This window comes from Labrus bergylta, chromosome 10 (assembly GCF_963930695.1).
Source record: "Labrus bergylta chromosome 10, fLabBer1.1, whole genome shotgun sequence".
Lineage (NCBI taxonomy): Eukaryota > Metazoa > Chordata > Actinopteri > Labriformes > Labridae > Labrus > Labrus bergylta.
The window spans coordinates 16,404,040-16,430,141 of record NC_089204.1 but is presented as its reverse complement, the minus strand read 5'-3'; the positions used below and the strand labels follow the sequence as shown (position 1 = coordinate 16,430,141).

General features: G+C 40.2%; 1 protein-coding gene across 10 annotated transcripts in view; it reads left to right on the top strand.

Annotated features, from left to right (window-relative positions):
• LOC109987799 (mitogen-activated protein kinase kinase kinase kinase 3) overlaps positions 1-26,007 on the top strand; it is a 41,067-nt gene extending 15,060 nt beyond the window's left edge. The window contains exons 6-35 of one of the 10 annotated variants that reach the window (XM_065959332.1): positions 244-291; positions 796-838; positions 1,078-1,150; positions 1,513-1,644; positions 1,891-1,953; positions 2,123-2,204; positions 2,609-2,725; positions 4,608-4,686; positions 4,857-4,915; positions 6,746-6,808; positions 9,491-9,543; positions 10,211-10,249; positions 12,230-12,304; positions 14,417-14,468; positions 14,619-14,820; positions 16,209-16,318; positions 17,253-17,294; positions 17,407-17,491; positions 17,618-17,697; positions 17,929-17,989; positions 18,146-18,263; positions 18,488-18,546; positions 18,716-18,819; positions 19,159-19,330; positions 19,476-19,544; positions 19,666-19,758; positions 19,969-20,039; positions 20,421-20,476; positions 20,579-20,632; positions 21,359-26,007. In XM_065959332.1, the coding sequence (XP_065815404.1) occupies positions 244-291; positions 796-838; positions 1,078-1,150; positions 1,513-1,644; positions 1,891-1,953; positions 2,123-2,204; positions 2,609-2,725; positions 4,608-4,686; positions 4,857-4,915; positions 6,746-6,808; positions 9,491-9,543; positions 10,211-10,249; positions 12,230-12,304; positions 14,417-14,468; positions 14,619-14,820; positions 16,209-16,318; positions 17,253-17,294; positions 17,407-17,491; positions 17,618-17,697; positions 17,929-17,989; positions 18,146-18,263; positions 18,488-18,546; positions 18,716-18,819; positions 19,159-19,330; positions 19,476-19,544; positions 19,666-19,758; positions 19,969-20,039; positions 20,421-20,476; positions 20,579-20,632; positions 21,359-21,446 (2,442 nt within the window). In that variant the 3' untranslated portion in view covers positions 21,447-26,007. Of the gene's footprint in view, positions 1-243; positions 292-795; positions 839-1,077; positions 1,151-1,512; positions 1,645-1,890; positions 1,954-2,122; positions 2,205-2,608; positions 2,726-4,607; positions 4,687-4,856; positions 4,916-6,745; positions 6,809-9,490; positions 9,544-10,210; positions 10,250-12,229; positions 12,305-14,416; positions 14,469-14,618; positions 14,998-16,208; positions 16,319-17,252; positions 17,295-17,406; positions 17,492-17,617; positions 17,698-17,928; positions 17,990-18,145; positions 18,264-18,487; positions 18,547-18,715; positions 18,820-19,158; positions 19,331-19,475; positions 19,545-19,665; positions 19,759-19,968; positions 20,040-20,420; positions 20,477-20,578; positions 20,633-21,358 lie in introns of all 10 variants that reach the window. The other 9 variants (XM_065959328.1, XM_065959327.1, XM_065959333.1 and 6 more) reach the window with 9 other exon arrangements.
• Positions 26,008-26,102: the final 95 nt, after the last annotated feature.

Genomic DNA, 26,102 nt, shown 5'->3' with positions numbered 1-26,102 from the left:
GAGCGGAGATGATATACCGTTTTTATGCTTCCAACTTTTAGCAGAGCCGATCAAAGAACCAAACAATAGATTTTCCACTTATCCATCAGCTGATTGGAAATAATTTCTAAATATCTTTATTTGCCATTTTTAAGAATTTACATGTTGTCAGTTCAATGTTTTTGCTTTGATCACATGACTGTTTTCTTTTTTTTTTCTCTGCAATAACACCCTCCATAACTTTCTGTGTGCGTGTGTCTGCAGGGTTTATACTATTTACACAATAAAGGCAAAATGCACAGAGACATCAAGGTGAGTAAACACGTCAGCCAAACTTCAATCTTGAACTCTGTCTAAGTTTCAGTTGAAATACTTTTTTTTTTTTTTTTTTTTTAGAGCTTCCTCTTGAAAAAGGCTGATTATTAATTTTGATTTTTTGGTATTTCAGTACCTGAGCGGCTTAACACGGCTGCCACACATTTGAATTGTATTTTGACAGTGGTAGAATTCATTACACGGTTATGATGTTGGAATACTTCAGATTATACTGCGATTTTTCTGTCAATAAAAGGTCAAATGATAATTTACTAGGTAATAAGTAAGAATGTAATTATCTATTTGAACTGATATTAAAAACATAAATGCATCCTTGTATTCTGAAGACAGCTGATTCAAAGCTGCAGGCTGCTGCGATAGTATGAATCATTTTTCAACAAAAGTACTCTTCTGAATTCACTTATCAACTTATTTACAATTGAAATGAAATGTGATTTCTTGTGTTCTGGTTCTGATGCGCGGCGTGTTTGTCTCTGACAGGGAGCCAACATCCTCCTGACAGACAACGGCTACGTTAAGCTAGGTGAGGGGATCACCTTCTGCTTCCATAGACTGAATCTGACTTTGCCTCATTCACTGACTTGGTTTCCCTCTCTTCTCTGTCTCTACCCCTCCACACACTGTCTGGGGTTCTTCCTCTTTCACCTTTTTTTATGATTGTGTCCTCCGTCACATATCCTCTTTTCCTCCCTTTTTCATTTGTTCACACCCTTTCTCTCTCTCTCTGTTCTCACGGTTCTCTCTTTTGTTCCTTCGACATAGCTGACTTTGGTGTATCGGCCCAGATCACAGCGACTCTAGCCAAGAGGAAGTCGTTCATTGGAACCCCGTACTGGTGAGTTGTGCTCTCTGTTTTCTATTGGCTTTTGGATATTCATGCAGTTTGATAAAAATGTAGACGATTCAGCTTCCTATTGATTTAAGGGGCGTCAAGCAGCAAACCCAGAATGAAAGCATGAAATCGACCCTAGAAAATAAAGAAATTGTCTTTCAGTTTGGTCATTAAAAGTGATTTAGTACTTTGTAAAAAATGTGAGGTTTTTGTTGTGTGTGTATATATATTTATGTTTTTTTCATGCTCTCCTTGCATCTCCCCTCTTTCTCTCATTTGCCGTCTGTCTGTCTGTCTGTCTGTCTGTCTGTCTGTCTGTCTGTCTGTCTGTCTCTCTGTGCTCCTCCATCACCACCTCTCCACAGGATGGCTCCAGAGGTAGCAGCAGTGGAGAGGAAAGGAGGTTACAACCAGCTGTGTGATATCTGGGCTGTGGGCATTACTGCAATCGAGCTGGCTGAACTGCAGCCCCCCATGTTTGACCTGCACCCCATGAGGTAGGCCGAGGAATGTGTGACGTGTTAAAGAGCGTGATGTTGGCTGAGTGAACATGCAGATGAAGTGAAACAGTTTGGCAGTATTCCTTACACAAAGTAGTGCTGTATTTAAACATATCGGAGAGTTCAGGAATCGACAATGGTAACGCTTTGTTTGATCATTCTCTGGACCAATCAACAACTATTTCACAATGCTCTGGAGACCTGAGGCTTAATGTTATCGCTCTTTTTTTTTTCCCCCCACAGGGCTCTCTTCCTAATGACCAAGAGCAATTTCCAGCCTCCTAAGTTGAAAGATAAACTCAAGTGGTAAGACACGGGCCTTGTATACTCGTTTTTAGACTATTTTCAGCCACTGAGCTTAGTTTACTGTCGACGCTTTACCCTACAGTTGAGATTACTCAATTTGAGCATCAATGCAACAAGACCAAAAGGATAACCCACTCATATGTTTTAATCTTTCTTCCTTTGATCACAGGACAAATAACTTCCACCATTTTGTCAAACTGTCCCTCACCAAGAACCCAAAGAAGAGGCCCACAGCTGAGAAACTGCTGCAGGTGAGCAGTGAACGTCTCTAAAACAATCAGACCAGATGGTTTTACTCTTAACAAGTGTACGCCTTCTAGCTATACTGCTTTACATTAATAGACAATAAAGGTTCAACAAGTTACACTAGGGATGTGTTTTTACCTGAAACCAGTCAATTATTTGTATACCTATAAGTGATATTTATAAACTATCATTTATGGACATCTGAGGGTAGAGATTTATTATCACAACTAATCACCCAGTCGCTGCATATGTTGGTTACTCAATGTATCACAGCTCAGATGTAGTTAATAGTATTACATTTATTCACCACCCTCGTTTATTATTCCTGGGTTGTTCAAATATTGGTCAAACAGAAGAAAGAAGCCAGTCCGACTCTTAATTTGATGCCTCCCTCACGTCTGTCTTCCAGCACCCGTTTGTGTCGCAGCCTCTCAGCAGGACTCTGGCGATAGAACTGCTGGACAAAGCCAACAACCCAGACCACAGCACCTTCAACGACTTTGATGATGACGACCCTGAGCCAGAGGTAACCTTTGACCTTATCAGGCTTTGCTTTTTCGAAAACAAAAGTCTTTATCAAACGTGCAGGTCAACAGGGCAGTGACCTTGTTTTTGCTGGGTGGTTTTTGCTTCTCTCCCTTCATGTTTTCTTCGATAACCTCTGTTCACCCTCTTCAGCCTCAGTCCTTCTTTTCCCCAGCACTTGTGACTCATCTTTCTGCTGTTTGTCCTCCTCCTTCCTTCCTCTCCTTCTCCTTTCTGTGCTGCTCTTCCTCTCTTTGTCACTCATTTCACTCATCTTCTCCTCTGCTTTCATCTTCTCTTCCCTTCCTCTCTTCTTCCTCTTTCCCTCTTTCTTCCTGTAGCACTTCTCCTTTCCCTCTACCTTTCTCTTCTCCTTTTTTTTCCTTTCCCCTTTTTCCTCTGTCCTCTTCTCTCCACTTCCTGCCCACTACCTCCTCCTCAGTTTAAGTACAGGGGTCATTTCCTACCCATAAGCCCCGGTGCTCGACGTGCACCCCGCTTTGCTGCCCGCAGGAAGGTACCAGTTTGGGCTGCGTTGTCTGAAGTGATGTCATGCTAACACAATCGAAGCTGAGGGTTGTTTTGGAATGAGTTGGTTTTTTTTGGATTGTGGATGCTGTCTTGGAACTGATCCCTGTCATGTGATTTTATGACGGCTGATGGATTACGACACCTTGACACAATGACCAGTGACCACTCATACACTAAAAGAAACAGCTCTCTTCCACGAGAGCATTAATGCCATCTCTAAATCTCAGCAGATCACTTTTCATCATGAATATGACTCCTTTCATTCAAGTTCTATGGCAGCAGCTATCAGATAAAGAAACAGCTAAGGACATTCTTGAAGATGGTTACCAAAATAGGACATTACTAAGAATTAAAACCACACTCCGGTTAGATCATATTTTGCAAAAAAGAGCTGTGACATTTAGATTCTGTTTTATGTCCTGTGCTTGACGGGTATGGTTTCCAACTTAAGGTTAAAAACTGACTTCAAATAGTTTTCCTTTTGCCAGTGGTCCAGTAAATTGTCCCAACTGTAACTCCAAGTCACCTAAACTAGACATAAGTGTTGTTTTACCCAGCCCTGATAAAGACAGCTCAAACTCTTGTCTTTACGTTTGGTTGTTTAAAAGCACGGGATGCATTTTGAAAGGGCGTGCTCAAATATCTCAGTTATGGAAGCCATCTTCGTCTAACTTTGCCGTAAGTGACTAATCATGAGTTGTGTTTTTATTAAATTGACTTTTATTCCTCCAAAAATATTTGGCTTTTTTAAATTGACTGACATATCAGTGACCGTCTGCAACGTTTGTATAGTCTTGGTTTGCCGGATTCCAGTGCTGTGTAAGCATGCTTTGAGGTTGCTGTGTTTCCACTTTCTCTTCACAGATGGGTTTGGACTGTATAGAGTTTAATGGTTTGATTTATGAAAGAGCGGTTGTGCTGCTTAAACATTCACTCATAGTGATGAACAATACTTATTCCCCATTATTTATAAAGGAAACCAGTTACTACAAATACGTAAAGCTGCTGTCTCAATGTAAGTTATAGGATGAAGCATTAGCATACCCTGCTGGGTTAGAGTGCAGATCAGTAGATATTATGTGAGACTGCTGCTGTAATAAAAGTTGACATTGTAGCCCAGTAAGATTGTTTTTTTCCATCTGTGTTGCTATGTCTTGGTTGTCTGGTTGCACAGTGTGGCTGCCTGTTTTGCTGTGTCATCAAATCCCAGCCAAAGGAAAAAGCAGAGGGATCTTTTTTTTTTTAACCTATTGTAATGACTCAAAGGAATTTGTTAGCCACTAAACTGTGTATATATCATTGAACAGCTCTTTGAATGTCTGTCTGTGTTTTTTTTTTTTTTTTCCTGATAGTCTCCGGTCTCTGTTCCACATCGCATTCGTTCCACCAGCAGGAGCACCAGAGAGGGAAAGACGCTGTCAGAGATCAACTGTGAGTACAAACACAAGGAAGGAACAAAAACATTTTCAGGCAGAAAAATTGCACATAGGGAAACTGCACATAAGGGTGTTTAAATTCTTTCTATGAACTGTATTCTCCAGTCTGTCTTTTGGTCTCTCTTGCCTCCCTTACTCTGACTCTGACTCTTTTATCTTTCTCAGTTGGACAGGTGAAGTTTGATCCTCCATTGAGAAAGGAGACAGAACCTCATCATGAGCCGGTGAGTTACTAGCTTAGGTGTATGTTTATGTGTGTGTGTGTGTGTGTGTGTGTGTGTGTGTGTGTGTGTGTGTGTGTGTGTGTGTGTGTGTGTGTGTGTACGACTGTCTGTTTGCTGGTGTCACTCCGCCTGCACCAGCATGACAGATCCACTCCTAAACACGGGAGGCACAGCAGCCAATCAATGATTTTTGTCAATCTGCATCAAACCAGATGTGAAGCCCATCCACAAAGTTCAGTTCATTCACTAAGGTAGATTAGTGATGTCCAATCTATGCCAGCCATGGATCAAAATCTTTAAGCGTCAACTTGAAATGAAATGAAATAACCGACCAGCTGCATTCAAAAATGCTGCAGTGCATGCTTGTTTGGCCTTATTCAGATTTTTCACATTAAACCGGTTTCTTTGAATGTGAATGTAGGCTTGGGCACAAGCTGTTTATATCTTTTTCCAATGTGTCTGCGCTTTCCTTTAGGGACATTGTGAGGAGCTTAGATGTCCACATGGAGCTCAGAGTAGAACCCTGCTGATTTGTTTTGAATGGCTTGTGCTAAGATTGTTCTGGCCTCTTGCATTGTTGCTCCCAGGATGGTTCTTTGAGAATATATTCTGGTCTTGTCCAAATCAGGGGAGACCTTGGAAACGGAATGTCTCATTAACCCTGTAAATGCTGGCTAACATTTGAAGTCTTGCAACTGCCACCAAGACTCAGAACTGGATTAACAGCCGAAAGTGGAGACAACAAGAACTGTGAACTCATTAGCACATAGCTCTGATGCTGTGTATTTACGGGCCTGATTTTGTCATTACATCATGGTTATTGTATTTTTTTTTTTTTGTTTGTTTGAGTTGCCTGATGATCTGAATTGAAAACTTTAGAATAAGTGTGTTAATAAATGGGATGGTGCAGGTTTCATGCATGGCCACAGCGTCTTGATAAAGACCCTGCTCCCTCACTTCTTTCAACTATTTTTCTATCCTTTGCACTTTCACCTTTTTCCACAACCACCCTTGTATTCCTCTCACCTTCTAGAAAGTCCCAACACAATAGCGTTCCACTTTCCCTCTCTCTCTCCCTCCATATGTAAATCCGTCTAATCTGGAGTAAGGTTATGAGACAGACACCAGTGAAGGTCTTTATGTCATACCTCTTCATTCATCCCCTTTATCCTTCAGTCTAAATCTTGAAAGTCTACTTTGTCTCTGTCTTGCTGATTAGTCTGTTTTTTTTTTTGTTTTTGTTTATTAGCTCTACATGATCCATACATTCAGGATGACAGTTGTTACCATGTTCAAAGCTGTTGCAAAAACAGTTGGCAGCAAGATTTCCAGACAGGAGTTAATGGCTGGATTAACTTTAAGCATGTTTATATCATTTATATCACCTACAGTTTATGCTATAGATACGTTGTGTATCCTGGATTGAGGTACTGTAACATGCGGTCGTAATTCTTTAGCAATACTGCCAAGAATACCCCAGGAAAAAAAGGCTTCTAAAATTAACAATTTTTTGTAACCTTCGAGATTTTAATGTAATTTGTGTCTCTCCTCCTCATTTTAAACCCTCCAACTCCTCGATTTGACTCCATCCCTCCCTCACTCTATACCCCCATTCATCCCCTCTCCTCTTCAAATTAATATTGCAGCATCTCCCTCCTTCTCTGTCTTGCTGATCCACGGACTTCAGATCCCATTTTGGCCTTAATCCATTTTTCATCAATCATCCGTGTCTCCACTCCTCCCCTACCCCCTCCCCCCCCCCCCCATTCCCTCCATCAGTCCAGGTTAATGTATTAACTGAGGTCTCTCTCGCTCTGTCTTGCTGACCAGTGTGAATCTGAGCCCTATCTGGACTGTGTTGAGGAGCTCTACTATACCGCCAGATCTAATATGGTAGTACTCTTTCTATCTCTCTCTCTCTCTCTCTCTCTCGCTCTCTCTCTCTCTTTCTATCTTTCGGCCGCTCCCTCTGTCCTCCTCCACCGGCCTTTTTAATTTTCAATTCGTCTACATTTCTATAACCTTTGGCTTCTTTTTTATACCGCTGTTTTACTTTCTCCATGTTTCTCTTCACATCTTAATCTGCTCCTGAAGGACAAGTCCGTGTTCTTCCTTTTGCTCTCTTGGTTTCCAAGCCCTGGCCGCCTCTTTTATAATTCCTTTTATTATTATTATTATTTTTTTCATATTCCAGAGTGCTGATTGTTTTGGCTGCTCAGTGTCCAACATGTATTTTTGTTCATTTTCACAGTTTTGTTCCATCTATTGTGGTCCGCCCATCTGTCTCTGTACATCCTTTTTCTTCTTTTTTTTTTTCAGCCTTGGCTTTTGCCGCACTAACTGGTGTTGTAGTTGTCATGGTGATAAGGGTCCTTAGTGATGTTGTTGTTCTTGTTGTTGTTTTCAGATACACATACAACACACACAAGCAAATTCATTAAAATTGAAACTATTTGAATACATTTATTAATCACGTTTTAATGTGTAATAAATCTAAAGCTTGAGTAAAATAGACAAAGATAGATTTCAGGGTCACAAATAGATATTGCACCGTCTAAAATCTGTTAGTGGTGCAGTGCTTTGCACAAGGATACTTGGGTTTGATCACTGACAGTCTGGCTCCTAAAGTTCAAATTTACAAAATACACTCCTTTCAGTATGCTGTTTTATACCTGATTTATTTGATATATATATATCTTACTTTTAATTCAAAATACAACGCAAAATGTGTTTTTTCAATACTTTTTTATGTTCCTTAACCTCTAGTCCAGTAGTTGAACAGACCAATGAGGCCTTTTTCGTGTGTGTTTGTGTGTTTGTGTGTGTGTGTGTGTGTGTGTGTGTGTGTGTGTGTGTGTGTGTGTGTGTGTGTGTGTGTGTGTGTGTGTGTGTGTGTGTGTGTGTGTGTGTGTGTGTGTGTGTGTGTGTGTGTGTGTGTGTGTGTGTGTGTGTGTGTGTGTGTGTGTGTGTGTGTGTGTGTGTGTGTGTGTGTGTGTGTGTGTGTGTGTGTGTGTGTGTGTGTAATACAATGTTTGTGTGTATCTGATCGTCTGATGTCTTCAGTATGTGTGCTTCACTCTGCGTGCTTGTTGTATTATGTCTTTCTCTTTTTTTTTAAACTATTGTTTCATGATGCTGCATTCACATTGTGGCTCTTTTTAATGTAATTGAGCCCAGGTTTACTCCAGTGAAAATAAGTATTCTAAACTCAACCAGGGCTGCTTACTATGAACCTGCATTTTAATCTGCTATACCTGGTTTAAAAAGCAGTGTGGGACTTAAATTTATTGAGCAATGAATTTCCACACACCTTTTACAGTGTGCATGTGGCTGTAAGTAAAGAGCTATTACAGAGCTACTGCTCTTAGCTGCTACTCCTACTGTAGCTGCCATTGCTAGCATGTTTGGCTACAGGCTCACATCCTGTTGTCTTTGAAGTTGATAGGAGCACATAGTTTGGTTTCATAAGTTTAAAAGTTTGTATAGAAAATTTAGCAACTAGGGCGTCAACAGTGAAGTAGGTCTACGTTAGATTTTAGGCTAGCTTAATTGGCAAGTTAGCTAAAAAGCTGTCACTGATTAAACTCTGCTTGCTAGATTTTGGGGGAAAAACAACAACAGTTAAAAACATTTTTAATGTTTATATTCTTTGGCTGTCCCTAAGTCTTGTTTTTTTTTCATGTAGAAATACTGTGTGTATGTATATATATATATTCCCTCTCTTTGGATTCTAAAACCTACCTCAAAGGTTGAACTTGCGTCACTTCATGTGAACTCAGGGACCATAACTTGTAATGACACGTCTTAGTAGACATTGCTTCATTTTATGGTGTAACAAGACAAAAAGGTAGAACTGGTTTAAAACCAACTTTTAACAAATGCAAAGTAATATTGAACAAAACTAAGCAGAAAGCCTGCAGGTATTTACTGTACATGTATCAACCTGCACCTTCTAAAGAAGATAAAGTAGGAATTCAGGAATTACTCAATACACAGAAAAATAGTTGTAAATAAATATATCTTGTGCCCATTGTTTTGGCTCATTTATTCAGTTTCCTTTCCTGGTTTTAAACTTTAATTTATTAGGTAAAAATGTTATATTAGCCAACCTGCACATATCACACTTTAAAAAATATCTAAAATGAGGACGAGAGGGAAATTACATTTAAAACACCTCCATTATTATTTAAAAATGTTAGGCCACAATGTGAACTCAGCAAGAGTAAACGCACACAAACTTAGCCATAAACACACAAACTTAGCCATAAACACTGACTCTTTTTATCCTCTGTGTTTGTCTGTGGTATTGTTTTAAATTTAAGGTGACATTTCTGTCAAATCAGGGGTCTTATCATCACCAGCAGGCTGCTCTAACAGCCACAGCACCTCTAGTCATTTATCAATTGAGCATGCTTTCAGTTGTAGTCACTATTTAAGTGTGATATATTTTGGCACTTGGCTTGGATCTTCCGCCTTGTTTCTCTTTGGAGAAATCAAATAAATGACACATTTGCAAATGAATCCATCATCAGTATGTATTGTGACACAGCTGTAATGTTACTCTTTGTCTTGTAGGAATTGCAGTTGGAGTATGGCCACGACTCACCAAGTCTACTGGGAGGAAACAAGTAGGTCTCGTCTTGAAGTTTCAAAGCTTCTGTCGCTTTCTTGTAGTGATTTCACATTTGCACAAAACTACCAAAAAACTAGTTTTAGGGGTGAGCTGCATGTGTGAACACAAACAGAGGAAATATTCACTTGAACTTCATCTGGAGTTTCTCCCGCCAGCCCCCCAGTATTTTTTCTGCAGAAGGTGCGAGTGAGCTGACGCAAGTAGCACCAGAGGGATATACAGTATTTGTAAAAATGATAGTCTCCCTCTGTGAGGTGGATGTATGAAAAACCAGATCAAGAGGATTTCAGGCGCCGTTGTATCTACATCTTTGTCTTTTTTATTTATATCTCTCATGCAAAAAAAAGAGAAAATGTCACATTCTATTATCTACTGCTTGAGATAGGGGTAGTTTTGATGATTTATTCATAATTGCAGCCTGAGGATGTTTTTTAAGCTGTGTGTTTGATTTTCCGTGTTCTCCGTGTTTCTGTAAGCAGAAAGCTGAGGTTCAGATCAGTGCTGCAGAATTGTTCTCAACTGTCTATCAAGGATTAAAAGAGATTTTTCCAGACATGTATTTGCAGTCATTTTGAACGAATTCAGAAATCATATATAAGTGTGTTTCTTCTCATCTTTATTCCATCATTCATTCATTTCTCTTCTCTTTGTCTGTCAAACAGGAGTCTTCTCAAATCTGTGGAGGAGGAGCTGCAGCAGAGGTAGGTCAGACCGCTCTCACGTCCTGATTCACCCAGGGCCTCTTGATTCGCTGGTGTTCTAACCACGCCGTCCCATCAGCCAATCATTATTAATGGCAGGACTAACCTGGGGCCAATCACTAGTAACTAACGCTGCTGTAATGACTTCAGGCTGTGACGCCTATCAACACTTTGGGGATTCTTGTGGGTCTTAATTTCCCTCTGCGGCTTGCTTCACGCTTTTGATGTCATCAGGGGAGCGCTGTGCTTCAAAGGAGCTTCCTGCAGAGCATGGCTTAACACACACACACACAAACACATGCGCACACACACACATATGCACGTGTACACAGATCATTAGCCAAAGCTGCAGTTGGTGTCTTAAGCAAATTTACCGGCAAGTCTCAGGAGGTTTTCTTCTTACTTCCCGAAAAGACAACGATGATCACATCCTTGTGTTTTGCTATTTTCTCTGAGATTATCTGACACAGCAAATGTTTTAAAGAGTAATTGTCGTGTCCATTATTAGATACTGTAGAGTCCTCACATTCATTTACAGTCATTAGGTGCTCTTAACGTCCCCTTTTTAAAAACCTGACACTTTGATTCCCCTACATGTATAAACCAGATCTACTGAAGCATTGTTTGGCCTGTAGAATGTAGTCGTTGGCATTCAAATTTCTCAGTATCCCTTTCAGTATCCTTAGGTTAACAGATGAATAAGTACTGTAGTACAATATTACAATGAAGTGGTAGTAGAGCATATAGTAGTAACAGTCAGTCAGGGTTAACAGACATTGTTCAAGTAAGTTCATGTTCACTATGCAGTTACGAGGTGTTGCAAAATGTAAGAAACGCTACCTGAAAAGTGTTTGACTGATTTATTCTAATTTAGCCATCAATGTTTATTTATCTTATGTGGTATGTCTAAGAAGAGATAAACAACAATTTGTTTACAGAGTCTTTCAGACCCAGGTATGGCCGAGGCCTTTTCTAGTTTCCTTTTTTTAACACAACACATTTTTAGCTGTAAGGCTAAGGATGTCTTTACTGAAGGGAGAAATTACTGTAGGAAATATAACATTCTTACAGGACAGAATGCATTTATAACGACTTATAATTTAACTTTGAATGGAGGTTTCCATGAAATTCACTTTATTGCTAAATTGTCCTTAATAAAGAAAGAAAGGAGGGAAGGAGGATTCATACCCACGATGAAAAGCCTGTCCAATCTCAGATATTTCTTAAGTAATGGCAGGTGCTGAATATAAGCTTACATAATAGCTTCCTGCCCAGATCTTTTATTTCTTTAGCCAGATCTCAACACTAATAAGTAGAGGGAAACAGAAGAAAAACGAATCAGTGATTAAAAAACAGTATTATAGAATTAATTATAGAATTGTGATTATAGAATGAATGATGTGGTAATGTAGATGAAGATTATCATCTAAAAATGAGCTACTGTTGTTGCTTAGAAAACAGGAAGAAGTCTTTCTTAAACATGATAAGGTTTTAAATGTAGTGTTCCCCTTAAAAGCCAGTTTAAAATAATGATGTTTGATATATACTTCAGGATTTAGAGGGTATTCATTGTGTGTAAGTAGCTACGATTGATTAGAGATTGTGTTGTGGTAAGATCTGCAAGGACTGTACAGGTTTGAACTGTTTAAATTCGAAGCGATGGCTGTTTTGGTTCTGTATTTATCACAGGACCTTTATTTTGGCGGGAGGAGGAAAAATCTTTTTAATTTGGATCTGTTCAGTCCTTTCAGATCTGGTTCAAGGGTTAGAGGTAGTTTGTGGACCGAGCTTCACTCAGCTCTCCCTCCCCTTTCCCCTCCTCCCTCTCTCCTCCTCCTCCTCCTGTTCTCACCTTTGCTTGCTCCCTCTCTCCCTTAACTTCCCCCCTCTTATGCTCCCCTTACCTCAACCCTTTTCCCCTTTCTCCCTCCCCTCCCCCTCCCCTCCTCCTCCTCCTCCTATCTTCACCTCCTCTCCCAGGGGCCATGTGGCACACTTAGGGGATGATGAGGATGAGGATGATGATGGTGCAGATGATGATGAAACTCACACTCAGTAAGTTCTCTCCCAGTCTCAGAGCTGGAAGCCTCTCGCTCTTTGTCTTTTTATTTTAATTCATCACCCGTTCCTCCCATGTATCAAAGAGGAAGGGGTGAGGAAGACAAGGGGGGAAGGCTTCCTGTATTAGCCAAAGTTTCATCGATGCATCTCTTTGCAGCACACCCCGCCATCACGCCACATACGCCACCTGTGTTTGTGTGTGTTTTCTATGCCATTAATATTGTCTTGTGTGAAGTCTAATAGCTACTAACAGGAACCCTAACCCTAAAACTGACCTCTAGGCTGCTAGTGATTTCTTTGCCAGTCATTTTTACACTTTACCTACTTAAATACCCAGGGACAGAGGATAGCATTAGCCATGGATAGGGCTGAACACCACTGAATTAGAGAAAATCTTTTTGATACATTAAATCCCAGATACATACCATCATTTCATCGCCCTCAATCACATCCTACTAATCTATATTTCAGAACCGATGACTTCAAAGGTCTGTCTGTAGTTTGCGTACTCAGATAAATGATCCTCATGACCTTGACATCTCATTTGCTGTTGTCTTGTTTTGTTCTCCTCTTGCGTCGCCATCTGTGTGCTTCCTTGCTGTGTCAGGGTGTGTGTGTGTGTGTGTGTGTGTGTGTGTGTGTGTGTCCACATACCCGCTGCCTTCTGGCGTCTCCTGCTTCTATTATACTGTATATTTGGCATCCAGCCACATCCCTCATCATGTTAAAGCCAAATGTCTTCAGCAGACCAGAGCCTTCTCTTTGCTTAGACATGCATGTATTGTTCACTGTAGTCAGACAGGCTCAATTACTTACACATCCCAAGAAAATGAAAAAAATATATATATTTGAGTGACTACAAAAACCTCCAGAATCTAGAACTACAGATTAGGTTATGCTTGCTGACTACATGTTGTAGCTAGCATGTTCATGGTAATATAAATAAGCTCTCACTGTCAAAAGAAAAGTCATATTTTACTTTGAATAAAGTCTTGACTCATATTGAAGCAGCTCCGCAAAGTAGTCATCTTCAGGTTCCTTCTCCATTTCACCTTTCAAGTTGTCAGCATAGGATCAATGGGTTTGTGCTTACTTTGTAGATAAACTTGTTTTTTTTGCCAATGTCCCTATTTTGTGTAACCATTGATATCATATAACTGATATCTTAACACACAGTCAATTGATCCTGAACTGAATGAGGTTTTTCATCACAATTTCCGCCCACCACCACGCTACATTAACCAACATAGTTGTTATTCTTCCCTTAAACCATCACACTCACTGTTCAGATCTAACTGATTCCATTCAGGCCCTTAACCTGTTGACTGCCATTTAACACAGAGGACTTTGTTAGTGTCCTGTACTTTCTCATTCAGCCTCTATTAGTTTTTATGTGTGTGCTATGATTGGTTCTTTGTCTTGTCATTCTTTTACATGTGGTGCTAGAATTCTGCAGTTCATTAGGCAAGATGGATAAAGTCTCTGTGAATATGGTGCTGGTGAACTCGGAAATTTGGCATAGTGCTTAAATTAACAAACAAAAGTAACTTTCAGCACGACTATTTTCAGAGACTTTACTCATGCTCTGTTTGTAGTTTGTCTTGACCATCTCTCGTGTGTGTCTCACTTTGTTTTAAATGGTTAGAGCAGTTCCCTCGTGCGTGTGTCTGTGGTTTAAGTGTGTGTTTATTAAGTGTGTGTGTGTGTGTCTCACTGTCAAATATCAGGCTATGGTTAACCTCTTCATTTCAGAATGTATTATCTGATCAGCCCATAACATACAGGACCACACCCAGTCTTGTCTGACTGCACAACACGGGTTTCCACTTCATTATTAGAATGAATCAGATTTTTACATTTTTAGAAATAGACATACGTAATTTGAACCTTTATTGGTTAAAGAAGTATAACACAATGAAGTATAGATAATAAAATATGTGACGGCACAGAATCTGCCTTTTATGATCAGTAACTTGTTCTGAAATGGAAAGTTAAACCATAGCATCAGTTGTCACATGTCGATGGGTGTGTTGAATACTTTTTAGTGTCACTCTTGAGTGTTTTAAGATGCAAATTCTCAAATCTCCTGCGTTCTTAATTTTTCAGTAAATCCAGCACCATCATGAGGCCAAAGGTCCCGCCTCCACTTCCTCCCAAGGTATAAACAACTGAGTACATCCCTCAGGCTCAGTGGAAGATTTCTCTGTTGAGGACTCATTTTATATATCAGTTGTGTCATTTTTCGAACATGTTTTCTTGGATATGAGAAATCTGCTCACTGTTTGTCCTCGTCTGTATTGTCTTTCAGCCCAAGTCCATCGCGTCCACCACGTCCCAACAGCAACAAAAACACGACGAGAGCCAATCACACAGTGAGGACGACGGCGGAGGGGGAGGTACCATCAAACGCTGCCCAGTCCCGGAGACGTCGAGCCCGGCAAAGGCAGCCTCCAATGTCCCCCCGCGACCCCCGCCCCCGAAGCTGCCACCCCACCGCCGCAGTAGCCTAGGTAACGAGAGCCCCAAGTGCACGGACGTGGAAAACTCTGCCCCAGAGGATGATGGGAGCTTTAGACATTTCTGGGAGTGGCTCCACACGCCTCACACAGAGGAGGAGCTGGAGGAGGCATGGGAGGTGCTGAAGGAGGTGAAAGAGGAGCAGGAAAAAGAGGAGGAAAAGGAAGAGAGTAAGAGCAGCAAACTTGATAGATTGGTAGTGTCCGCAGACCCTGTCGTCCCCTCCGATTGGTTGTCTCCCATTAGTCGGTCCTTGTAGTCTGATTTCTTTGTTCCATGAGTCCGTTAATAACAGCGCTTTTTACATTCTTTTTTGTTTGTAGCTCCCTCTGTCCATCAGCTCCTGATCAATATAAGTGTCTGTCATCTTTTTGTCAAGTGTGATTGGTTGGACTAAACAATCAATCAAGAGCTGGTTGTCTGCTATCACTCCCCTTCGCTTCCTCGGAGTAAGAATGAAGAGGAGAAAACATCGTCCTGGCTAATCAGACTTATACAGGAGAGAGAGGAGACATGTGATATCACATGAGAGCGTTCAAAGTTTGAAGTAAAGTTTTGCTTTTGAGTTGAAATATATATATCCTTATATTCTTGACCACATGTCATTTTTATAAGGTGTATTTTGGTTAACCTGTTTGCTAACAAGAATGACTGAGAGTTCTCATTTGGAGCTGTTAACTTTGTATTTTTTTTTGTAAAACCATAAAGATTAGTAAAAACAACAGAAGGTTTGGTTAGTTGTAGTTACATTAATAAAAAAAAAATCAATCAAGTTGAGAATCTGGAAAGTAAAGTTTTGTAGTGTCAAGTCCTCAACAGGAAAGCTTTGGTGGAGATGGGCTGTGTGCAGAAAGGTTCCAGAGGGGCTAGCTGCCACAAAAAGTAATAATTGTAAAGTTTTTTCAATATACTTTTAACAAAGTAGGACGGACAGCAGTGTTTCCCACAGAATGACACTGTACCTGGGCGGACCGCTCAGAGTATAAAAGTGGACAAACATACAAGTCATAATACAGGTCACCATCTGGCAGGCAGGTTGTTTGTGGTGCATTAACACCTCCCCTCCGCTCATGACTATATTTGATCCTCTGTGTTCTTCCTGCTAGCCTGCTCCCTTCTTCCCTCCCTCTCTGCTCCCAGTAGTGTGTCTGTTACTGTTCAAGTTGATCTCACTGTGCTTTCAGTCCTGCAGATTAGATTGTACTCACCCAAACAAATGTTGATGAAGAAGAGTCAGTTTGAGTGGACTGTAGTTGCAGTGTGTTCTGCCGCTGAGTCTTTTCACTTCTTAAACACAGTGCAGTATTTCCACGCTCTCTCTTTATGTGTCCAATTCTTCTTCTTCACGTTCACTCATTAAGTTGTGTCTTTGTCATTGTAGGTAATGGCTTGAGTTCTCCACATACTGGAGAGAGGGACAGTCCAGCAGAAAGGCAGTCCACTATGCCCCCTAGCGTCCCCATACGGAAAGACAAGAAGGACGTCGCTCCGGTAAGCACACTTACCTCTTCAGTCATGGCAAACTTTGTTCTGATTCACATTATGCCATGGTAGCAACTTGTCCATCACAAGGAAGTCACACCCTTACGTATACCATGCTTTGTCATCTGTTTTACTCTAAACTGGGATTATTATTTACAACATCATGATCACGTTACAGTGAAGCAGACTTGAAACTAACTAATGAAATCACATGCTTCCTTTGAAATATGTTTACAGGCGTCGTGAATGAAGTGATTAAGTAGAGTTTTAGAAAAAAATGAAAATTATTGGAGTGCCCTATGCAGGCATTTAGAAAGAGTTCAGGTACAGTGTTGGGGCTTTTCCCATTGCCTTCCCTTTACAAACCGTAGATGTTGTTAACACTTCTGTAACACCACCGCCCCTCCCCTCGGGATTGTTGCTAGACAGACTGCCTGAACAACAACCCCCCCCCAAACTCCCCACGGTCTCGTATCCCTCTTCCTGCATCTTATCCCATCTCCCGCTGTCCCTTTTTCAAGCACGGCGCAGTCTAGTCTAAGGCTGTTTCGTCATGAGCCTGGTTTCCAGCCTAAAGAGTTCTGCCTTTTAATAAGGCAGTTTTTTCTTACCACTGTAACTTTTGCTGCTTTGCTAAAGTGCTCATGATGGATTAAGCCGGGTCTTTGTAATATAGCATTAAGTAAGGTCTTTTACCTGCTTTTTGTAAAGTGTCTAGAGATAACACTTGTTGACATGAGTTGATGCTATACAAATACAAAAATATTGATTGATTGACTCTCTGCTCAAGGACCTCAATAGTTCATAAACAGTTAATTAAAGACCTATGTTGACAGAAAAAAACAAGATTTAAGAGTTACAGTGAGTTCTAAGGATCATCCATAACAGAGTGCCTACTGACAGTATGTGTGTGTATGTGTGTGTGTTAATCCATCTGTCCTAGAAGCCGATCAGTAATGGACTCCCACCAACACCTAAAGTTCATGTAAGTAACAGACTCCTTCTATTCTCATTTAGAAAAGACAGGTTGTATGACCTTTATGTTACTTGCATATTATTGTACCGCTCATGAATGTGTCGTGTTCTCTCGTTTGCAGATGGGTGCATGTTTCTCCAAGGTGTTCAACGGTTGTCCTTTGAAGATCCACTGCGCGACATCCTGGATCAATCCCGACACCAGAGGTATCCGTACAGCAAGCAGATACCGTGTTGAACATGAAGTCACAATGTGAACAAAGATGTCGTCACTAGTTTCAATCTAAACAAGATGAATAATGGAATCATTTTTGTTTTTTGTGTGCGTTTCAGACCAGTATTTGATATTTGGAGCTGAAGAGGGAATCTACACATTAAACCTTAATGAACTGCACGAGACCTCGATGGAACAGGTGAGACTAGAGCTCATGGATTTGAAGATGGTCGGGAATTTATGTTATGGTGGTAGTTGTATACGTATTTGACAATGTATTTATTTATGTTTTAATTTAAAAGAAAACCACAGTTTAAAAATCAATCCAAATGATCCTACCTTTAAATCTGCAGAAATGATTGAGTCTAGTTTTGTCATGTTGCTCGTTTCCTTCATTTCTCTTCTCTCTTCATCTTGTTTGTGTCTGCAGCTCTTCCCTCGGCGGTGTACCTGGCTATACGTCATGAACAACTGTCTTCTCTCCATATCCGGTGAGTTATAGCATATCTGTGGGATGGAATCATTTCGAAGTTGTCTTTATAAATTGATTATACTTAAAATACTCTCTCTCCACTTTTGGTCTCTTCCTTTCTCATGTGTTATTTTTTTTTAAAAATTTATACAATTCTCTCCTTCTTGTCTTCCAGGCAAAGCCTCTCAGCTGTACTCTCATACTCTGAGCGGTCTGTTTGAGCAGGCCAGACAGTTACAGAAGTTACCAGTAGCCATTCCCACACACAAGCTGCCTGATAAGATGATTCCCAGGTAACTCTCCCAAATGGGAGGTCACACTTATCCATCGTACAAATAATCACAGTATTATGATCTCATTTGTAATCCTTCACTTTGATTTCTGACTTTTCTGTCTCGTAAAAAAAATGGAAATAACGTTGAAGGACATCAGAACCTTAATTTCAGTTTGAACATGATGTTGACTTTATCACAAAAGCCTTTTTTGACTGACTGTTTTCTTTGTTTTCTGTTTATAGAAAGTTTGCTGTGTCTAATAAAATTCCAGACACTAAAGGGTGCCAAAAGTGCTGTGTAGGTGAGTGTCAGAGAAGTCTCAGCTCAACACTGACTTTTCTTAGCTGTCATGTTTAAAGTAACAAACACATGCAGAATGTCATTATCACAGCACTGAATTATTTAACCTAAACGTTTGAAGCCACAGGATGAATACATGTAAACTGATCCCTGGTGTTGTTTTCTTTCAGTCCGTAACCCGTACACAGGCCATAAGTACCTGTGTGGAGCCTTTCAGTCCAGTGTCATGCTGTTGGAGTGGGTGGAGTCCATGCAGAAGTTTATGCTCATCAAGGTCCGTTATTGTGCTTTAAACTTCTTTGTGTTTCCTTGTCTGAGAGTTTAAATATAAGTGTACAGGCACGTTTTCTAAGGTTGTTCTAATGCACTCAAACTATTTTAAAACGTCTGTAAGTAGACTATTCAGCTAATGTGTCAGCATACCTACCTACTCTAAACTCTAGTGCTAGCTACTGCACTAACAGCCTGTGTTTTTAGGAAGATTTCTTTGCTTTATAAATCTTGTTTCTGTCAAAAGCACCTCCTGTGTCTATTTGTAGAGCTGAAAGTACTGATTACTTACATTTACCTTCCCAACTCTCATCTCTCTTCCCCCCCCCCCCCCCCTCAACAGAACATCGACTTCCCGTTGCCCTGTCCACTGGAGGTCTTTGAGATGTTGGTGGTGCCGGAGCAGACCTACCCTCTGATCTGCGTGGCGGTCAGTAAAGGCACGGAACTCAACCAGGTGGTTAAGTTTGGCACCGTCAACCCCAACTCTACCTCCTCGTGGTTCACAGAAGCAGGTGACAACAGCGTGGCCCTTTTTTTTTTTTGTGTGTGTGTGTCTTCTGTGTCTTCTGTTAAACAAGCAACACTTCTCCTGTTCTGATGTTGTTGTTGTTGGGCAAATAAAAAAAAAATACTCTGCTCTCCTCTTCCTCTCTGCAGACACACCACAGACGTGTGTGATCCACGTCACCCAGCTAGAGAGGGACACTATTCTAGTCTGCCTCGACAGTGAGTGATGACTGTGTTCCTGCACTGTGCAGCTTCAGCTCGCCCAGGTCAGATTGAAGAGGTTTTAATTCTCTCTCTATTCTCTTTCTCTCTCTCTCTCTTTCTCTCTGTCTCTCTCCAGGGTGTATAAAGATAGTGAACCTCCAGGGCAGGTTAAAATCCAGTAGGAAGTTGTCAGCTGAGCTCACCTTCAACTTCCAGATCGAATCAACAGGTAAAAATAGTTGAATTTACAATTACATGAATATAGTAAATAATATGAAAATGGAGACAGCACAACTTGGGGACACATCTGAAATGACTGATATTTCCCATCATTTAAGGATCTTCACATTTCCTGTATGTCTCCTAGTTAATCTTACATCGCATGCTCATTTGTAATCCATAGAGATCATTCATATTGTTTATACCTGTTTGCTTGCAGTTTGTCTTCAGGATAGTGTACTAGCCTTCTGGAGGCATGGCATGCAGGGGCGGAGTTTCAAGACCAACGAGGTGAGACTGACCCTCTATTTGTCTGTGTGTTTGTGCCCACTCAAGAAGAGGTCCATTTGTTTTGTGTTCTTTAAATCTATAGTTTTTGAGCGTACGAGAGGGTCATCATTTCACACACAGTGACGCCCAGAATAAACCTTTTCAAAATAGCAGACAGTCAGCTGTAATTTAACATCTTTCACTTGTTTTCAAAGACAACAGACCACACATTTTGTTATAACTATCACACTTATTGAGTTAGTAACCACATTAATCAGAGCACTCATATTATACTTCCCCACAGTGTATTAAATGTAGTAATCATGCATCAAGGTGTTTGGCTTGGTTTGTCCTGGCAAGCTAGCCTCAACTCTTTTTCTACTTTTCTTTTTTCCGCATCAGATCACCCAAGAGATCTCCGACAGCACACGCATCTTTAGACTACTGGGATCAGACAGGTGAGAAAGCGCACATCCACTTCTCCTTCACTTCTTTTAAAAATACACATGCACATAGGTCTTTTTTTTTTTAACATCCTCTCTGATGTCTTATCACTGAAGACGTGCTGACGGTATAGATCCGGGGGCGGAGGAAAGAGGCCTCACTCTGCCCAGGTACACTCACTGCTCATTGAAAATGCTGCCTCTTAATCTGTCGGGACGCTCTAGATCTGCTTGACGCCAGATGTCACAAGACTGTCTGAGAAAGGGAGAGGAAAAAAAGTGTCATAGGACACTCTGCAAAGGGCTGGGGGATAAAACCTGTTGAGTCATGACTGCATAGACACCAAAATGATCCTTGTCTGCATTTACATATATATCAGTAAAAATCTATCGGTTTTGTATACATGATTGGTGAAACACCAGAAAAACAAAACAAAACAAATCAGGTTATTTTTTAACCTCTTTTGGTGTTTATTGTGTCATTACTGAACAGCTGAGTCCCTCAGAGTTATAACGGTTGAATGTCTGAGTCTATGGGTCCCTTTTTAAAACAGTATTAACAGCTTTCTCACCGTCCTCAGGGCAAACAAGAAAACTTTGTGAAATGCTTTATGTCCAAGCAAGTTATCCTCCTCTGCTGCCTTATTCCAAATAACAGGGCTTTTACAGGATCCGACTGTATCCTCAGGGTTGCTGGTGGTGTTTTTTTTTTTTATACATATTACTCACAAAAGTCTGTGTCTTTACACTTCTTGTTCCTCTATGTTGTATTTGTTTTCATCAGAACAAACTAACACCAGCGCTGGGATTTAAAATGCTGTTTTGTGTTACCGTCCCTCCAAACCAAACCTGATGTCGTTTTTTTTTTTGTGTTTTTTTGCCTGTTTTGTGTTGCAGGGTGGTGGTGCTGGAGAGCAGGCCTACGGACAACCCTACAGCCCACAGCAACCTTTACATCCTGGCAGGTCATGAGAACAGCTACTGAGACTCACGAACACAAAAAACACACTCTCTAAGCAGCCACTAATGCAGACAAGGGGGTTGAGCAACTCGAAGATACAGTCAGCCCAGTCTTACCGCTTACCCAACCCAAAAACTCCTGTCGGCCATTTAACTGGGAGATGAGGGAGCTGTTCGTGGGCGCCGATGTGGACTCCCAGGTGCAGACATTAAAATAAACCACAGTGTTACATGTGTACTAGCTAAGCGTGTTGTAGTAGAGCAGCGGGTTGTCGACACTTATCTGACACAGTGAGGTTTAAAACTGCTGGTCTGTACCCAGAATCCTTCCTGATACCCTCCCCTGCACACTGCACACTGGGAAAAAAAAACGGCTTCCAGCACAGAAGTCTGACTTCAACACTACTTCTACTACTTCTTGTACACATACTACAACTACTACTGCTACTGCTAATTGTGCTAAAGCTTTACAGAAGGGCCACCTTGCACAGGAAAATCTGTCCTTCATCATCTATTCGTGTCTTCCTCCTCTTCTTCTTCCCTTCTCTCCCATATTTTTTAAACTACACTTTTATTTATTGTGGCATGATGTAACTTTAGCGAACAGGATGGCTCACCTGTTTCATTTGATTTTTTTTTTTTTTTTTTTTTTTAAGGATAAAGAGAAGAAAAAAAAAAAGACTAAAAAGCTTTGCCACCTCTGCTAGCAATGAATTCCAATACCCGTCACCACACCACACAAGTGCTTAATTGACCTCTATTTAATTGTTGTAAATATAAATGTAGTATTTTTTGACAGAGCCAAACACTAAAAGACTGGTCATGTAGATAGGTGTGTGTATAGTCGCTCTGTACATCTGTGGAGACCGACAGTGAGACAAGGCGGGCATGGAAGAGTTACGGGGCTGTAGATTCACTTCCATGAACATGTGACGAGAGTCAAGAACTCCCCCCACCCCCCACCCCTGCAGTCTCCTCAGGTGGACAGCTTAGGTAACATGATACTACTCTAATAACAATCTGGAGCTCAGGAATGACCTGAGCAGACACAGCAAGCAGCACCGATTGATCATTTTCTTAAAGCATGACTCACCCTCAAACCGCCTGCACATTCTGCACGTCGTCACGGCTGCAGACGTCAGTAAGTTCCAGTCGTTTTCCGTTTTTTTTTTCCCTCACTTTTTGACATCATTTTTTGTTTTGTTTTTTTAAATTCTATTTTAATCAGAAAGTTTTTTTTTTTTTTTTCATTTAATACTTTTCTTTATCGAACCACTGGTGTTAAAATTTTGCACAGAGAAAATGGTATTTGACAAACAAATGTGACGTCATTATAATATATGACCCTGTGTGTGTATGCACAGTGTGTAGGTATGTGTGTGTGTGTCTAGACATAGAGTTATGCACATACTAAGTGCATCATGTACAGATCCGGTCTTAAACAAGTAACAGTTTTATTTCTGCCTGATGTCCAACAAGAAAAAAAAGCTGGATTTACACAGAAAGATTTTATTTTATATTTATCCAGAACACTTTGTTGATTTTAACTTTCAGCCACGATTTCTGCCATTAAATTTAACCTCTAACGAATTCCACGTCTGGAGTATGCAACATATTCACGATTCATGACCTGTTCTGTTAAAGTAGCTACATCAAATTGTTAAAATGGGCAGATACAACAGATCATAATGTAAAGAGTACAATAAGAACTTAAAACTCCCATTCTTAGCTAACTACAGCGCTAATATCCTTCAAAAGAAAAAAGGGATTCCCATGAGAGGTTCATAATAAGCTAAAACAACATTCTGGGTACTTCTGTGTGCACAGTGATAATATGCTGTTAAAAAAAACATCTGTTTTGTTGCACTGAACATCTGCAAACTCTTAAATATGCCACAGTTGTTTAATGCCAATCGAACAGCTTGTTGATGAGCCTGTATGAGCTTAAAACGAATAGAAAACTTTATATATAGTTCTACTGTTTCAGAAAGAACATGTTATTTAAACTTTGAGCGACACTATTAGAACATACGCAAGCCAAGAAATGCGTTGGGAATTACATTTCTGTGCAAGTCCAAACTATTTTAATTAATTTTAGTCTCATTTTTAACAACCTTAGTTGCTGTGACTTGTTTAAAGGCCGACATCTGTATGAAAGATGACCTCATGCATGTAGATAATATGCACTCTGTGGTGTGTAGGAGTCTACATGTGGCAGTACACTACCAGTCTTTACAAGCTGTAACACGGGGGGGAGGGGGGGAGGGGCTTTAAAGGCCTACAACACTAGTTTAGAGACACCATTACTTACAGGGCTGAAGTTTTTTGGGTTCATTCTTCCTAAGATGTCAATCCCTCATTTGTTAATTATCCAGCTTAGAACAGAACAATGAGATTAATGAAAACACACAAGACTGCTGGAGAGGTTTACTACCTGCTCTCCACATGACGCATGATTTCATCAGATCAACAGCTGCAGCAAAGACCATTAACGTACTGATAGGGCAATGATTAGTGGGTAACGTTAAGTCAAGCCAATGTTTGATCTATTTCAACATTTTGGCTCTCTGTCGAAGTGTTGGTTGTTATAGGAATATTTCACTATGTTGGGGGACTTCTTTAAGAGAATGTAACAGCTTTATATTCCTGCTGACCTCCCATCAAACCTTCATTAGGTTATGTTTGATTTATTTTTCTCACACCCAACAAGGAAGCATGCCCTCTCTCTAAACATCCATTGACAGGAAACACAGCATTGCCCCCCCCCACATACATTTTCATCGTGTTTTCATGAGTTTTATTTTTTATTAGTCATCCTCCCGCCCCAGATCAGCTCCTGATACTTTAGTGCAAGTAGCTGAATAAGCATAGTTTAGTAAGTGTAAAGAGCTTGAATCCACTGGGAGGATGAACATTATTTCTCTTCCTCTGTGAACACTTTTATTTTGAAAATGCCCATTGAATGTCACTTTGCACCTGGAAAACAAACAACATGCATACCAAACATACAAGAGCTAAAGATGCTAAACTTGATTGCCCTGTAGTAAGCTAGGAGTGGAAACTTTCCTAATATTGTTCCCTTTATAGGACTTGTAATACGCCATATATCAGCCATAGCAGAGTTAGATGTCAAATAGGTTGAACTCTTCTGGTAAGATCTGGAGAGCACCGAGATCATGAAATGTGTCATGCACGGAGGGAAACTATTTCAAACTGCCATGCAGAGAATATCAAACTTACTCAAAAGTAACCATAGACCTTAAAATGCTTTTAAAAGCATCTAAATGTAAAACTGTAGAAAAAGCAAACAATGTATTTTTTAGCATTATTTTCAACTGCCTTATAATTGAATTTACTACCACAGACGTGTGATTTAGCCAAACCCTGCTCATTAATCTGCTACTTAGCCAACATGGTGTCATAGATTCAGGACTGCAACCAAAAACATTTTCCAAGAATTTGTTCTCTCAGTGTCCAAACAATAGTTCTGCAAGTATACTACCAAGCCTAAGACTGGCATCATCAGCCATTATGTCTATTAATCATGTGTCATATAAAAGCTTGATTTATTGAATTTGATTGGTCACTTGCCATTCTACTAGTTGTAATATCATGCCTTACCAAACACGTTACCGGGTCATATTTCGTTGTGAAAATGTTCTCTCCTTTCTTAACATTTCAGCGGCTTGACGCAACATTTAATTAGGAAATAAGATGCCAAATTATGTTGTGGAAAATAGTGATGGCCAAGTTTAGATAGTTAACCTGGTGGTAAGTCCTACTTAATGAAAAAAATAGTTTGATTCAAAAGACAGCCATCAACAGCGCACATGGTTAAGGTTAGCTCCTGTGAACATTCACATTTAAAGGTTTTTGTTACAGAAATAACAATCTGCTTGTAATCTGTATTGATTTCTTTTCCTTTTGGTTTTGGTGCAATTTGTCCGTTTTGCAGCAACACAAAAGTGTTCCGCAGGATAGCATGACGCTCTGTGATAATGCTTCAATAATAGACTCCAGTTGCATCTGTTGTCCTCTAACGCCGGTGCCAACATGGTTACTCTTGGTGGGTTTTACAGAAAAATTAAAGAGTCTGTTTTTTTTTTATTTTATTTTAACTGCTATTAAATTAAACCATGAGTGAAACATAAATCATAGGCATTGTTTTACGCTGTGGGCACCATATATGTGTTGACAGTCACAAAAAAAAAAAAGATCACTAAATTGGCAATGAAATGGTTTTTCAGAGATTGCTTGTTCTTGTCTACATGTGGTGAACCTGATGAATCTTGTGCTCCATCCAGATTAAAGTTACCCTGACGAGTTATATGCAGACGCTGTTCTAGCCCAGGCCTACTCCGGGTAAATAACAATAACACAAAATAAGTCTCCTCTGTTCTGTCGCTATTACATCACTTTTTTTGTCTTTTGTTTTCATAATGCAATGCACACGTTATGAACTGTATATATTGTAAAATAAAAATGGGTTTGTTTTACATACTGTATAATTGCCTATATTTTGGTTCAGAAGTGTAACAGATTTATGAGATGACAGGTTAACACATTAAAAAGAAGGATATCAGCCATTTGTTTTCCTGAGTTGGTTATTTCTAAAGGGCCTTTTTAATGGCAGACATCTTGGCACATCACAGAAATAAAAGCACACGTTATATTAAATAAA